The sequence below is a fragment of the Ammospiza caudacuta genome, chromosome 8 (assembly GCF_027887145.1).
Source record: "Ammospiza caudacuta isolate bAmmCau1 chromosome 8, bAmmCau1.pri, whole genome shotgun sequence".
Classification (NCBI taxonomy): Eukaryota; Metazoa; Chordata; class Aves; order Passeriformes; family Passerellidae; genus Ammospiza; species Ammospiza caudacuta.
In genome coordinates this window covers 32,932,192-32,946,293 of record NC_080600.1, presented here as the reverse complement: position 1 = coordinate 32,946,293, position 14,102 = coordinate 32,932,192, and the positions used below count along the sequence as shown (strand labels likewise).

At 43.7% G+C, this 14,102-nt stretch overlaps 1 protein-coding gene across 1 annotated transcript in view; it reads right to left on the bottom strand.

Annotated features, from left to right (window-relative positions):
• The window catches only part of SLC15A2 (solute carrier family 15 member 2), a 43,763-nt gene extending 41,350 nt beyond the window's left edge, over positions 1-2,413 (bottom strand). Inside the window, exon 1 of the mRNA XM_058809482.1 lies at positions 2,357-2,413. Within this exon, the coding sequence (XP_058665465.1) occupies positions 2,357-2,405 (49 nt within the window). The 5' untranslated portion in view covers positions 2,406-2,413. The remainder of the gene's footprint in view (positions 1-2,356) is intronic.
• Between the last annotated feature and the right edge of the window lie 11,689 nt (positions 2,414-14,102).

Sequence of the window (14,102 nt, the reverse complement as noted above, 5' to 3'; positions counted from 1 at the left end):
CAGGCACCTCAGATACAAATACAGAATGATACTTGATAGAAGGAGACCTGTGCGACTGGACTGAAAATCAGGAAGGAATTGTACCACAAATGGAAATAAGGTGGCATTTCTGAAAACAGGTATAGACAAACAGATCAAACAGAGTGGTAGAAGTGTGTCTGCAAAGCTAAGGCACAAAATGAACCACAGCTAGCAAGGAGACATAAAAGGCAATAAGAAAAGGTGTTAGAAATGCTGTCAATATTGGAGAAAGAGGAAGGAAAATGAAAAGCTGTTATTTAAACCAGAAAACAATCATCCAGAGAAGCCAGGAAACTTGTGTCCTTTTTGTTATTTTTACTAAAAAATAAATTGCAACAAGGTATGCAACACCTTTGAAATGAACCAGTAGGAGTATGTGTGAAATGAGACAAAAACTGCTTAAATAATATTTGGATATCTCAAATGTGCTCAGATCATCAAAGCCTGATGAAATTCACCTTCAAGTGCTGAATACCACATTGAGCCACTTTCCTTGTGGAAGGCAAAAGCAAAACAAGCATCACCACTGCCTTTAAAAAGCCAATGTTCCTCCAGGAGTGTTCCTCCATAACAAGAGAGATACTTGATCAGACAATCCCTTCTAAGCACCAAAAGGAGAATAAGGATTACAAAACAGCCATTTCAGATTGGAAAAAAACGCTCTCAAACCAGACTGTTTTATTCTTTGTTAAGTGAAGTAACAGCTAGAGCAGCTCTGTATGTGATATATCCTAACTCTGGTGCCTCTGATCTCTCACAAGGAAATAGGGTTCATATGAAATGCTCATAATAGTGGACAACTGGGAAATCCCTCTAAGAGTATCAATGATTTTCCATCACATTAGGAAAGCATGAAACATGCAGGTCCTCAGCTTTTCCATGAGCAAAGAAAACTTCAGCACAGCCAGCATGGTGCTCTTGTTTGTACTCAAAACCAGGGTGAAGAAGCCGGGGAGACAACTGGGTATGAACCCAAAATGGTGTTGCAAAATGGGAGAAACCATTTTACAACTCTGGAATGAAAGCAATGAAATTTGGGAAAGAAGAATACCAAATGCCACTCCTTTCCATTGACAGGAAAAACAGCCAGAGAGAGAACCATAATCCATTTTTGTTGAGGACAAGATGAGAGAAATAACTGATTTTTTTCAGTAAAGAATATTTGGGGCTCCTTTTTCCAATTTCCCTCTCAGTGAGGACAGATGAGCATTGGAACAGAGATGGTGTGGCGATGTCTGTTACATAAGAATGCATTAGGGACTACATAAATATCAGGTCCTGTTCCAGAGCAGGCATATAGAAGAGGTGCCTTCCTGAGTTTCTGTAAAAATCTTGTGCCAAACTACTTCACCTGGTAAGTGTGAAAGCAAGGACTACTTTCTGTACAATTTCCTCATTTTTGAATTATCCCTTATGCAACTGGGGAGTCTGTAGGATGATTCATGTTTACATGTTATATTCAGCTACCAGATGCCTTGCATAGCCAGAAGTTCCCATTAATACATTTTGCTATGACTTTCAGTTCATAATTTAATTTTTTTCTGGTTCCCAAATCCTCAGAAAGAGAATCTGCATTTTCACGTTGCTTTTATAATCCTCACATTCTCACTGCTCCCTGCTGCAGTACTGTGCACCTTAATCTGTTTATACTCAACTAATCTCTTCATTTTTACCTGCATTCATCTCATCCCTTAGGATGAGAGGTACAATCCCTTCCTAATTTTCAGCTCAGCCACACTTGTCTTTTCATAATGAGTCTTATTGTTAATTCATATACACTGGCCATACTTTTATAGCCCTTTTGCCATATTTGTATTTCTCTCCTCTTTCTCTGTTTCTGAGATCAGGTTTTAAGAAACTAGATGAATATGTGGCAGCAACACTTTGGGCTTAATGACCAGACCCTGGAAGGACATGATAACCTCTGGACGTCTTTTCTGGCTTATTTTCTCCAATTCTTTGATCACAAGAAAGAGCAGGGCTTAACTGATTTATCCAGATCAAGAGTGGTTTCCATTGCCTGCAGACTTCTCCCAAACTTCAAAGAAATTTAAGAAAATGATGTATCAAATCATTTGAACAACCAGGAAAATATGCCAGAAGCCTTCAAACCCACATCTCTCCTCTATTCACCAGCCATTACAGACTTAAAATTGTGAAGGCATTTAGATCAATACCACTAACAATATCCAGTACCTAATCTGCATTTAAGAACCTGTCATCTGGCCACAAGTCAACCTGTAACAATCAGAGAAACTTCTCATCCCTCCTCATTCCTTTTTGCCCTCAGTTTCTCCTACTATCAGCAAGAAGAAATCTTTAAACACTTCCTCACCAGCTTGGGCTTCCTTTGCAGGCTGTGGTGTGCAGTCCCCCTCTGCCATTCCGTGCCTTGGACGTGCCCAGCTCTGCTGAAGATGAACCTCGTTAAGCAATCCCGGCTCCCTTTCACTCTGCTGTTAATGTTTCACTTCTCAACAGCAGTCCTTTGGCCACCACTAAAATAGTTAAACTTCCATTTATTTCTGATCTGAAGTCCTCTCTGCTCAGCTCTCAAATGTCATAGGGAATCTGCCTTTCTTGAATACAGCCTCTGAGGCTGCATGGCACCTTTCATGGATGTTCACGATCAATCACTCCACAGTGCAGCTACACTATCTTTCAATAAAATTACTACTTCTGGTTGAGGATAGGGACTGGCTCTGTGACTAGATAGGATCTACAGCTGCCCATAAATCCAAATTTTTGACACGGTACACCAGCAACAGTGTTGGTCTTAACTATACATGTCTTTCACTATCATAGAATCACAGAACAGTTAGGGCTGGAGGGGACTTTCAAAGTCCATCCTTTCCAGCTCCTCTGCAATAAGCAGGGATATCTTGAACTAGATCAGGTTTCTCAGAGTCCTGTCAAACCTGATTGTGAATGTTTCCAGGGATGGGGCACCTAGTGAGAAGATAATGGTTTTGAGAAGACACGGAATTTCACCAACCTTTGACAGTCCGGCTTCAGTTCCCAGTTCTTCACATATCACACAGGAAAGCAGGTATAACATTGACAGATATAACATTGTCCCTCCAGACCCTTTTTCACCTTCAAGCCATGAGCTGCCTGAAGGAGAATCAATAATTTTTCAACTGCACTTCCACTTTTTACTCCTTTCTGCTTTCCCCTGTAACTGCCTGTAAACTGCTGTGACTTTCTTTCAGAGAGGCTTTAGGGAAACTCTTCTGCAGGGGAAAACCCCAGATATTTTCTGCAAACACAGAAGTAGTTTAGAGTGAGTTCAGCAATAGAGTATAATGGGGTCTCCACTACCCAACAGCATGGCCCTGAAGCCATCTGCATCCTTCACCTTTTTATTGCAGTCAAGTCCCACCTGCTTCAAGGTTCTGTATCTATCATCATCACCTCAAGATAAAGTCTAGGCTACAAACAGGCTGTCAGATCCTGATGAGCTCTGCTATTAGCTGGACATAGGATGACCAGTGGGATTGGGCAGGAGGACTAGAAAGATGCACTAGGGAAACACTGAGAGACACCTGAATTTAAGAGAGGAAAGAAGCACACAACAATAGCTACAATGTGCGATAGTGAGAAGCCTAAGCTGATCACAATCAAACTCCAAAATGAAATGAGGAATAAATTCCTACATATGATTATTCATTTGATAGAGCAACAAGGGATGCAAAGCCTGAAGTAAAAGATGAAGAACAGCATGAAAAACTCATAAAAAGATGATGGCAAATCGTGAGGGGCTTGTGAAAGGAGGACTGAAGCAAAAGTTTAATAATGGCTAAAAAAGAGCAGGCTGTGCACAGAAGAGATATTAAAGAAAAGATATATGGTAAGAAGAATTTAAATCTATAATGTAGGAAGTATGGCCAGGATCCAGGGAGTATTATTCATATTATAAGAAGATACAGCATAGATAAGTACAAAGCACAGCATGGCAAAGCCAGCAGCATGAGACTCTGGGCAAGCACTGTGAAAAACAAGCAGAAAAGACATATGAGCACTACAGGCCAGACAATGCAACAGAGAAGAAAAGCTGGAGGGAGAATAGTTTTTGGGAAAAATAAAAGGCTTCACTTGGTAATGCTTGTGACTTATATTAGAAGATTTGGGCAGGGAGAGACGAGGAACACATGAGGAAGGGCTTTTATTTCTGAACAATTATTTAAGAGGCTATTGTAGCAAGGAAAAATTAGGATTTTTCTCTTCATTGAAGGGAATGTTCAAGCAAAACACATGAGAGCATGAGAGAGCTTAGGCAGGAAATGAAGAAAACAGCACAAACAAAATACAACCATGAATTTAAATTACTTTCTAGGCTCTCAAGTTGAGAGTATCACAAAACCACTGAAAAAAAAATGGAAGTTGGTTCCAGAATAAGACTTGTGGTCTTTCAGAACAGACCATTGATTAACAGCAAGTGAATATCAAGGAAAGCCATATATTGCATAGAAAATCAGGGATAATATAACTGTTCAGGCTGTCAGTAAGGAAATGGGCTATGGGACCTCTTAAATTATTTTCCAAGTATTTTCCCCTCCACTTCTAAGACGTACTTGTTGCTATGGTATAAGGTACCATGCACTGACTGGTAGCACTGGTTTCAATAAGTTCAAGACAGAGAAAATGTACATACAGGTGCTCCACGCAATGGAACATGTCCAGTCCCTGGGATGTTTCTATGCTCTGCCCTTCATGATAGTCCTTTGTTGCTCCTTTATAGAAATTTCAGGCATTTTAGCAATGCTGTCCACTGCTTAGAGACAGTTCCTAGTTGAAACAGTAGCTCCTTTTAATGTTCATATAGGTATGTAAAGTCAGCAACAGAGAGAGTGCTCTGGAAAAACACAAATGCAAAAAAGGAGAGCCAAGATAGGTGTGCAAGTGCATGTGAGCTCCATTGCTAACTCAGTGCTGTTTGTCTCTCTTGGGTGCAAGTGATGAATTCTGACTGTCACAAGGTGTGATGATCTCTTGGGCACCCAGTGCCCCACCTGTTGGTACTGAGATACCTGTCTGTCTCACACTCAGCTCAGGCTCTCTGTTCAAAACTTCTGAATATCAGAGAGAGCCAGGAAACAGAAAAATCCAAACATTTACCCAGTCCACTTGCCTGGAGCTGAAGCTGGCTCATCCCCTTCCTGGTGTGGGAGGTGCTTCCCTGCAGCTGGAAGAAAGATGTATGTGGTAAGGCAGCACTTTGGAAAACACCTGAGGACCATTTGGTGTCCCAAGAACATTTTCTCCCTGGTGGTTTCAGAAGCAGAATCTCACATGGTGCCTTTCAGCAGCAGATATCTCAGAGCATCTCACTGAGCAGATAGCAGTACCTCCATTTCAAAAAGGAGTAAAAGAAGGAAGAAACATCCTGCTGAAGGTAGACTCCTCTAAAACCTCTTGCATGGCAGCCCAGCAGTCTCTCTGTTAAGCTGCCCCGCCTGCAGCATTATCAGAACAAGTGAGAAACAGCAACTGATTTATTGTGCCATAGGCTCTGAGGGACAGCTCAGCCACTGAAGGCATCACAGCCTGCAGCAGCCTGGGTCTGGAGGAATGCTGAAAGAGTTGCATCCAGTGTCCCAGCCACCCCGTGGGTGCATTGCCAGTGCTCACTTCCAGCCTCTGGGACAAAAACTGCCTTGGGAATTTCTCTTTCTGCACTGATCTCTCAGCTGACCAGTAGCTCTCTTCTGGTGGTATGTCCCACTCCCTCTCCCACCCTGCTCCTGAGTAAAATGCTGCTTTTACTGGCTTCAGTGAGGCAGTTGGTACTGAGAAACCAGAAATCCTGTAACCACTTTGTCCTCACAGCCTGCTCACAGGGATGCCTGGAACTGAGTGGGGGTGTCTGTTGGGCAGTGAAGGAGGGGATGCAGGATGTGACAGCAGGACCCTGGAGTTTGGTTCTGATACATCGCTTGTCAGTCCCTTGAGCACTTATTTCAAGTTTCCTAACCTTAACTGCACTTCCTATGAAAGAAACATCAAGCAGCATAATCTCCTGTACATCTGGGCAAGTGGTTTCATTCATTAATCTGGCTACTGGACTAAGAAAATCTCAGAGAAGGCAGGAATTCCAGTTTTTCCAATTTTTTTTCCATAGACTCACAGTAAACAGCCTGTTTGTTGTTCTCTGCAAGTTTTCCTGTGTCAGGAGACATAATGCACTGCACAATTTCAAATCTTTGCCCTCACAGAGAGGGTATTCTCACCATAACCCAGCACACGGCTGATTTTTTAGCTGTGGTTTAAGTCAGATTGCAATTGTGTAATCAGTATTTCATCAAGGCAAGCTGCCAGGGACAGAGAAGATGTAAATCCCAAAAATATATCTGTTCTGATGAAAAAACCTTCCTGATCTAATCCACAGAGATCTCAGCTCTCTGACAGCGGCCCCTCCCAGATGCAAGCACTGACAGATATGATATGACCTTCTGCATTCTGGGGTCTGTCATTTCCACTGAGATGTTAATCAGATCCTCCCCAGCCAGCTTCCTCTACCACCACACCAAGGGCCAGGCAGATTAGAGGCTCGTCCAAGATTCATTAACTCTGGTTCCCTGCATTTTCATAATGAGCTTGCAGTGCCATCCATTCTTTTCAGCCTCCCCCGGCAGTGACCAGGGGGATCAATTTGCTAACACAGTGAGTGGGAACAGCTCTCACCAGCTCCAGGGGAAAGCAGAGTCATGTGGGTTTTCCCTGCATCAGGTCCCAGAGGAACTGGCACAGAATTGGAGATATTTTTGCTTTTTTTAATGTTGATCTAACCATAGGGTCTCCAGGGACCCTAACACTTTGTAGCACAATTCTTTTTGTTCTGGCCATCCTGTGCCCAGGGAAGTCTGTTCTCCACTGGCACTCATGACAAATCCCTCAGAGTCTGGCAGGGATAAGGGCTATATTCTTATAGAAGGAAGAATTAATCTGTGACTCTTCATCCTTATGCTAACTCCCCCCCAAAAAAGTCCTTTTTTCCTAGGAGATGAGTGGCATCTGATCCACCTGACATCAGTGGGACCAGGAGTGCTCAGCCTTCCCTTGATGCCACCCCAGAGCACATGTTGTCTTCCTCCTGCTCAACCATCTTTCTCCCAAGTCTCCACTCTCATTACCTTAACTGGAGCACATCTTCTGGCTGTGACTGAATACTGAATTAGGCATTTGCTTTATTCCTCCTCCTCCTCTACTCCCAGCCTGTCTCCTTCCTCCTGGGATCTTGCCCACCGCACAACAGCTGAGTTCTGCATCACACACCTGCAAACACTCTGTGTGCTTCTCTTGTGCAAAGAGAAACCCTGGAAAAGGAAATGGTTTTTCCATGGGCACACAAAACCCACTCTGGTGCTCTCCAGCTTGTGGCCACCCACAGAGCAGTGCTGAATGCACTGGGCAGCAGCATGGCACATACCCAAGCAGCAGGCAATGGTGTATATGAATACATGCACTGCAGTCTCACCTGTGGTGTGTGACAAGTGGGGATGGTGTTTCCACCCCAGCTGGTGCACAGGGGTGCTGGGGATCTGGGGATACACTGGGACAGGCTTTGCACCCCCTTTCCACCTCCTGTGCCCACAGCTGCCTTTGCTGTCTGGCATTCAGTCTTTACATGTCTCTGAGTACTCCTTAATAAATAGAGGAGACCACATTGTCAGAGAAATCCATTAGTGACAACATTCAATAACTCTGATAAATCCATGCCAAAAAATGCAAACACCTTTTCCACAACCTCCAGCTACGCCTATGCAACATGAGAAGGTCTAGCCATGCCAGTCCTTTAAGATGCAGACAGCCACTTGAGTGAATTGAATACATTCAATTGACTTCAAAGAACCTTTGAGTGCTCAGCAACTTGCAAGAGATTTGTTTATAGAAATAATCACTTTCAGAAGAAAATAGTACATGGCACTTTTTCCTCTATCTCCCATTCAGTTTTACCTCTAACAATAAATCACAAGAGACTCAACATGGAATGGATTGGCATTGTATTCACCTAGAAATATTTATTTCCTGTATAAACTCAGATTAATATTAATTCTCTTCAAGATAAAGGCAGCTAGAAATAATTTGAGGGCATAAAACCAGTTTTCAGCATTCCTGACACTTCCCATTGTTAACAAACAGATGATCTTATAATGGTAAAGTCAGAGGAATAATTCCTCTCTTGTACAAGGTCTGATTGACTAGACATGACAGATGGTGTTTTTATTACTTTCTGTTCTAAAAGAGGCCTCATCTAATGCAGTCCAAGCTGTGTTACGAGTCTTAACCTCCCAGATAAGCAAACGCTGTTTCATCAGGTTAATGGATCCTTACTTGATTCAGGAAGGCAATTTTCCTTAAAGTTATTCTAATCAAGTACTCAGAGCCCAAATTGTCCTGCCTGATTGACTGCCAGCAATGGGTAAATCTCTCTACTAAGAACCATATTTATTTTCAAAGAGGGAAAGCAAGTTATTATTATTATTATTACAGAACCAATTCTATCCTGTATTCAGGGGCTTCTCCTATACTGGCTTTTACTGCAGTTGCAGAATTAAAGAAAACAGTATAGTCAATGGAGCCTTTCTCTCCATAGTTTTGTTAAATAACAGGCAGGGAAGGAAAATTAGAGAGGTGGCCTGCTGTCTATTGATACCCCCTCAATTAACTGCCCCTGTGGCAATAACATGTGACTCTAACCAGCACAGAACTCCTCAAGCAGACTCACTCCAACCTGTCTCCCTTCATCTGCCCCCAACTTGAGGGCTGCCAGCCCCAGCAGCTTTGCCATTAGGCTGAGAAGCAACAGAGGACAATCCAGTTTCTAAAAGGAAAGCTGTGAAGGAAAAGCAGTGCCTGAAGGATGCTCCCTGTAAGTCCCATCTCCTTACAGCATTTGGCTGCTCAGGTGGTTTGGTGGCACAGCTGCACGGGGGCACAGTGGCAGCACACACGAGATAGGGATGGCAGTGCCCTGCTGCCTCTTTGCTGACTCTGGTCACTCCAGGCAGAGCCCTGGAGCCCTTGGGCTGTCAGGCTGCTTACAGGAGCAGATGGGAGGCCTGACCTCTCCTACTCTCTTCCACCTACTGCAAGACTGGTCTAGCAACTAAACCCATGTGAGGACAAGAAGAAGAGCAATCAACTCAAGGCTGTGCAGAAAACACACAGACCACATTGAATTATTGCATAGAAACAAGAACTGAGTCCACAACTCCTGAAAGATCAGTCAGTGCTTTTACTTCTCAATGCACACATTAGCTTTTCACACAGCCTCGCAACCAGAATTGGTTGTCCTGATGCCCCATCAGACATTCAATATTGGATTTCCACCTCCAGAAAATCTGACCCCCAGGAGCCCTGGCTGGAGTCTCCAGAGCAGGGAAAGTGAGCTCCATTAAAAAAAAAAGTTCCTCTGCAATTTTCAGGGAAGCTGAGCTGTTCTCCCTACAGCTCTGCTGAAGTTATTGATGCCTCAAATGAAACAATCATTCTCAATAATTCTTATTTACTAGCCACCAGACTTTTAGGGTTTTGTCATGCAGAGAATTGCATTGTTCTATTAAGGCAGGCATCTTAAAAACAGTGATTATTCTGCAAGAATGATAAAGCTATGGATAGCAGGTGAAAATGCTGTGCTTGAATCAGAGACTCCCAAGCCAAAAATTCAGGAAGTATGGCTTGGCTCAGGCTCAAGGATCAAAAGTTTCCAAGCTTCCTCAAATGTCTCTGTTTCAGGTCCTGTCATGTAGCCTGTCACATTTAAAACACACAGCACACTTCAGGAGAGGCAGCCTTTTAAAACAGTGCTCTCCTTGAATATCATTGTGGGGCTGATTGCACACACCTTTGGACTCAGAGCAATCACCACTGCTAATTGTTCAGATGGGGGATCAATAGAGAGGCATAACTTAAAAGCCTGTTACTTGTGGAGACAGCCTCAGGGGACAGCCCTGGAACTGTCCCCACAGTAAACAATCCCAGAAGAAGTAGGCATCCATCCCTGTTAATTACTGATGGGAAGGAAGGCATCAGAGCAGAAGGAGGAAAAGATGAGACCTTGACTCTTACTAGGTCTCCTCTGCTACACCAGTTTTGTAAATGAGCAGTGTATGGTGTAGAGAACTTGTCCCTGGGCCTGATGCAAACCCCCATAAATCAGGTGAATAGACCATAAGCAAATTTCCCTCCCATCCAGTTTCCAGTGTCTAGGAACAGCTGACTCTAGCTGCTTTGGAACTGCAAAGTGGCTCCACAGCTATTGGATAAGCTGCCCCAGTGGGTTTCTCATTGCCTTTATTGAGTGTTGGGTCAGATACCACACACAGAAGTGTCTGTGATCAATGAACCCATGCTTTGCTAGTTCTCTGCACAAGAACTTATTCACAGTTAATCCAAACCAACTTCATTCATGAAACTGGCTGGAAATCTCATCAGAACAGCCTTTGCAGAGAGATTTATGACACTTTTGCTTCAAGCACCAGCTGAAAATAGAGCAAAAGAGACTCCAACTTCCTCTGAGTATTTTGTCAGATCTGAAGATGGGTGATTAATTCACAAAAACTAATGGCAGCTTGCTCATTTTCCGCCTTTTGCTTTTCTTTCCCCCTATGAACAGGGGTGTTTTTTCCTTAGGCTTATATGTTATTCAGAACAATTTGTCACATAGTGTCTGCAAACCATTTCAGCATTAGTGATCTGCAATACAGGCACAACAGGACAGTACAATACAGGCACAACAGGATAGTAGGTTGCTTTATATGCTTCCCAGATTTCCACCTGGATGAGCACACATCTTAGAAACAGGTTTGCAGTGCAGATTTGCACAACTCCCATTCTGAAGCTCTTGGATGGATATTTCAGACAATTGCCTCCAAACAGCCCACTCCCACCAACATTCCACACACAATGCCTGCCTGCTCGAGCACTCCCAGCCAGGGAACATGGGAAGAACAGGAGCATAATCCAAGTTACTTACGTAAATCTCTGCAGAGAGTCTCACACAAAGGTGTCGGTGGAGTGTCCCCAGGTGGAGGGATTTCCATGGAGAAAGCAGTGAAATGGTCCAGTGCAAAAGAAGAGCACTATGAACCTGTTTAAGCTTCAGGATGTGTCCAAGATAAATGCAGGGTATGAAGTTATTTCTTCTTGTTCTCACAGCAGCACTTGTATTCCATGGTAACATACAGAGAACAAATGGCAAAACAAACTCTTGGCCTCACAGGAACATTGTTCTGTTTGTTGTCCCTGGAGACTTTCAGTTAATCTTCATCTGTGGGTTTGGCCAGAGAAATGTACCGGTGAACCTCCCCTCTCTGACTTCTCTATGCAAACTTGAAACTTCTTGAGGATTCATTAACTCTTTACTTCATCATTTCATGTATTTCAGATGGTGTTTTATATTTTCTGTGTCGCTCAGTGGCTTTGTAAGTGCAGAGTTATTGGTGAGGTCCCTTCCCAACTTGCACATGTTCCAGAGCAGGGCTCAAAATAAATAGATGGTCATACAGAGAGGGTAGACAGCTAAAAAAGGTACACTGGACCTAGCTTGGCGAGACTGGCCTATCTCTCTCAGCCTTAGAGTTTCCTCCTTTTTCCACATTCCCTGTTGGGGAATGCAAAGCAACTCAAAGGGTTTAACTATATCAAGCCAACTTATCAAAACTGATCAGTAAGCAGAATTGATGCCATATGTATTCAAAGAGCTCATATTCAGCTTAGTGCCTAAAATTAGATTTAGGCTTTGGTGATTGACAAGCAACTTCTCCAAAAAGCCAGTCCTCCTGTGAGCGCTGAACATTTCTCAGGCACCCCTGATTTCTACTCATGCAAGAATCACGTTGCCATTCAAGTCCAGGTTGCAGTGAAACAGGAGCAAGCCAGGCAGTAGACCCGTGTCCCTAAGGCAAAGTAACCCTGAGTGTTTTAACTGAGAAAGAAAAGAAGCTTTCACTTGCTTTAGTCTTGCCTTCATAATCTGCTGCAAAGCTGAAATTTGCTGCTCGTGAGAGCTGGCATGAAGAAGGACAGAGCCTGACACAGGTGGCTGACCAGCCATCCACCCAAGCACCCCGTGCTCCATCTCCACAGCACCCAAACATCTCAAATGCACCAGCAGCTTCCCCCGGTTCAGACCCAGAGCTCCAGAAAATACAATAATTTCAGTCCAAACACTCAGGTTGCTGAACCACCTGTGGCATGTTAGTTGTGAAATAAAGATGATTGATGAGCAGTGCACGGATCATTTTAGAGGAGATAAACCAGACATTCAAGATGCTTGTGGCAGAATAATTCAGAGGACATGATAAAATGCCATTGCATTCCTTGAGATTAAAGGCCCGATTCTCCTCTCACCTAGGCTCTGCATTGCCTGTGAAGCCAAACCTGTAGTAAAATGGCTTGATAGGAAGAATCTCCTCCTTGAATGTTGGCGGGACTGCACTGGAGTGAGGATATCTGGGTTGCAGACCTCAGTAGCCCCTGGCAGCCCAGGGAATCCAGCTCATTCCCACACTGAGGACCCTGCAAATCCTTGGAGTATGGGGGCTTCCAGGCTTCCCAGCATAGAGGCAGGAGCCTGGATGCCCCAAACCAAGCTTGATGTTTCCATTGCTGCTTCTGGCAGGGAATCCCAGACTTCTGGGGTCTTCTACACACCTAGAGAGGCCCCAGTCTGATCATGCCAGGTGAACAGCCCTTCAGACTGCAGTACAAGCATGCAAGCCTCATATGGCTGGGTTATGGACACAGAGCCCCCTCAGAGACAGCAGAGAGAGGAAATGAGGTACATAAAGGCTGGAATTCAGGCACTAATGGCTGTGAGGTCACCAAGGAGAAGAAGGAAGGGAAGAAAAACAACATGAAGGGAGCTCAATTTGCCATAAAAATCATAGACAGTAATACAAAATCTTTGTAAAAAATTCCTTCTACCTCAGAGTTCATGCACAGGAAGAAATCTGTCAAGGCAAGCATGTCCCAAGAAATGACCATCAGGGAAATGTTGAGGCTGCTCTGCCCAGTCCCCTCAGCACATTAATATGTCAGGTCAGTGAAAACAGGGCTAGACAACACTTCAGTTTATAAAAAGGTCAAGGCTATTTTCAACCAGCTGCACTTGGTATGTGGAGCAACTCCAGCTCATCACATTTGTCTGCCCCTAATGCACATCCCTATGGGATTTCAGAATAGCTGCTTTGACCAGACTCAGTAAAAGCAAAAAAATGTGTGTTTTTTAAAAAGGGTTCTGTAGGAAACATGCCATGTGTAAGTCCAGAATAAATAGGAGCCTGCAGAAAAATTGTGTCTGGTGGTTACCACATAGAAATAAAAACTGGGAATGAATCACATGGGACAACCAAGGAAGGAAGAAATTACCATAACTGAGCCCAAAGAGATTCTCCTCTCTGCAGTCTCACACGGCAGTGGGAGTGAGGGTGAGATAGATCTAGCTGTAAGCCTGAGCAGTGAGTGTGAGACCAGGGATGCTGCCTCTTGAGTTATCTGCAGTCAGAATCACTGCCAGGTTCTCCCATGACTTTCTGTTGAACACTGGTGCTACCCACAGCCAGGGAGACAAACAGGAACCAGCTCAACCTGCCCATCCCCATGTCAATGAAAAAACAGGGATTCAGTGCAGAAAATTGATACCTAGGCATAAACACCTTCCTCAAGCCCCTCATAGCACCAGGGTGGAAGATGGATCATTACTAATAAAAACAGAATGTTTTGCTTTCAAAATTATCTCAGGGAGCCAGAGTCTGCTGGAGCAAAAGGCCTATTTCATGAAAATTTAGCAGGGGAATAATTTAATGGAGCTCAGATAAAAAGCAGTCACCTGGAACCCAGATTTAGAAGAAATTGCCTTTTTTTTTTTTCCAAATTACTGGTTTGGAGGTTAAATAAGGAATATTCATCTGATTTCACTTTTCTCGCACATTTTCCCTGATGGGTGCACTAATGAACTCTAAAATGAATGGCAAAATGCTTTCAGTCCATCCCCACACCTCCCAAGGAGCAAATTCTTTATTAAAAACTAATGATTTTCCTCTTCGAAATTAGCATCTACAAGTTTGGGGGCAATT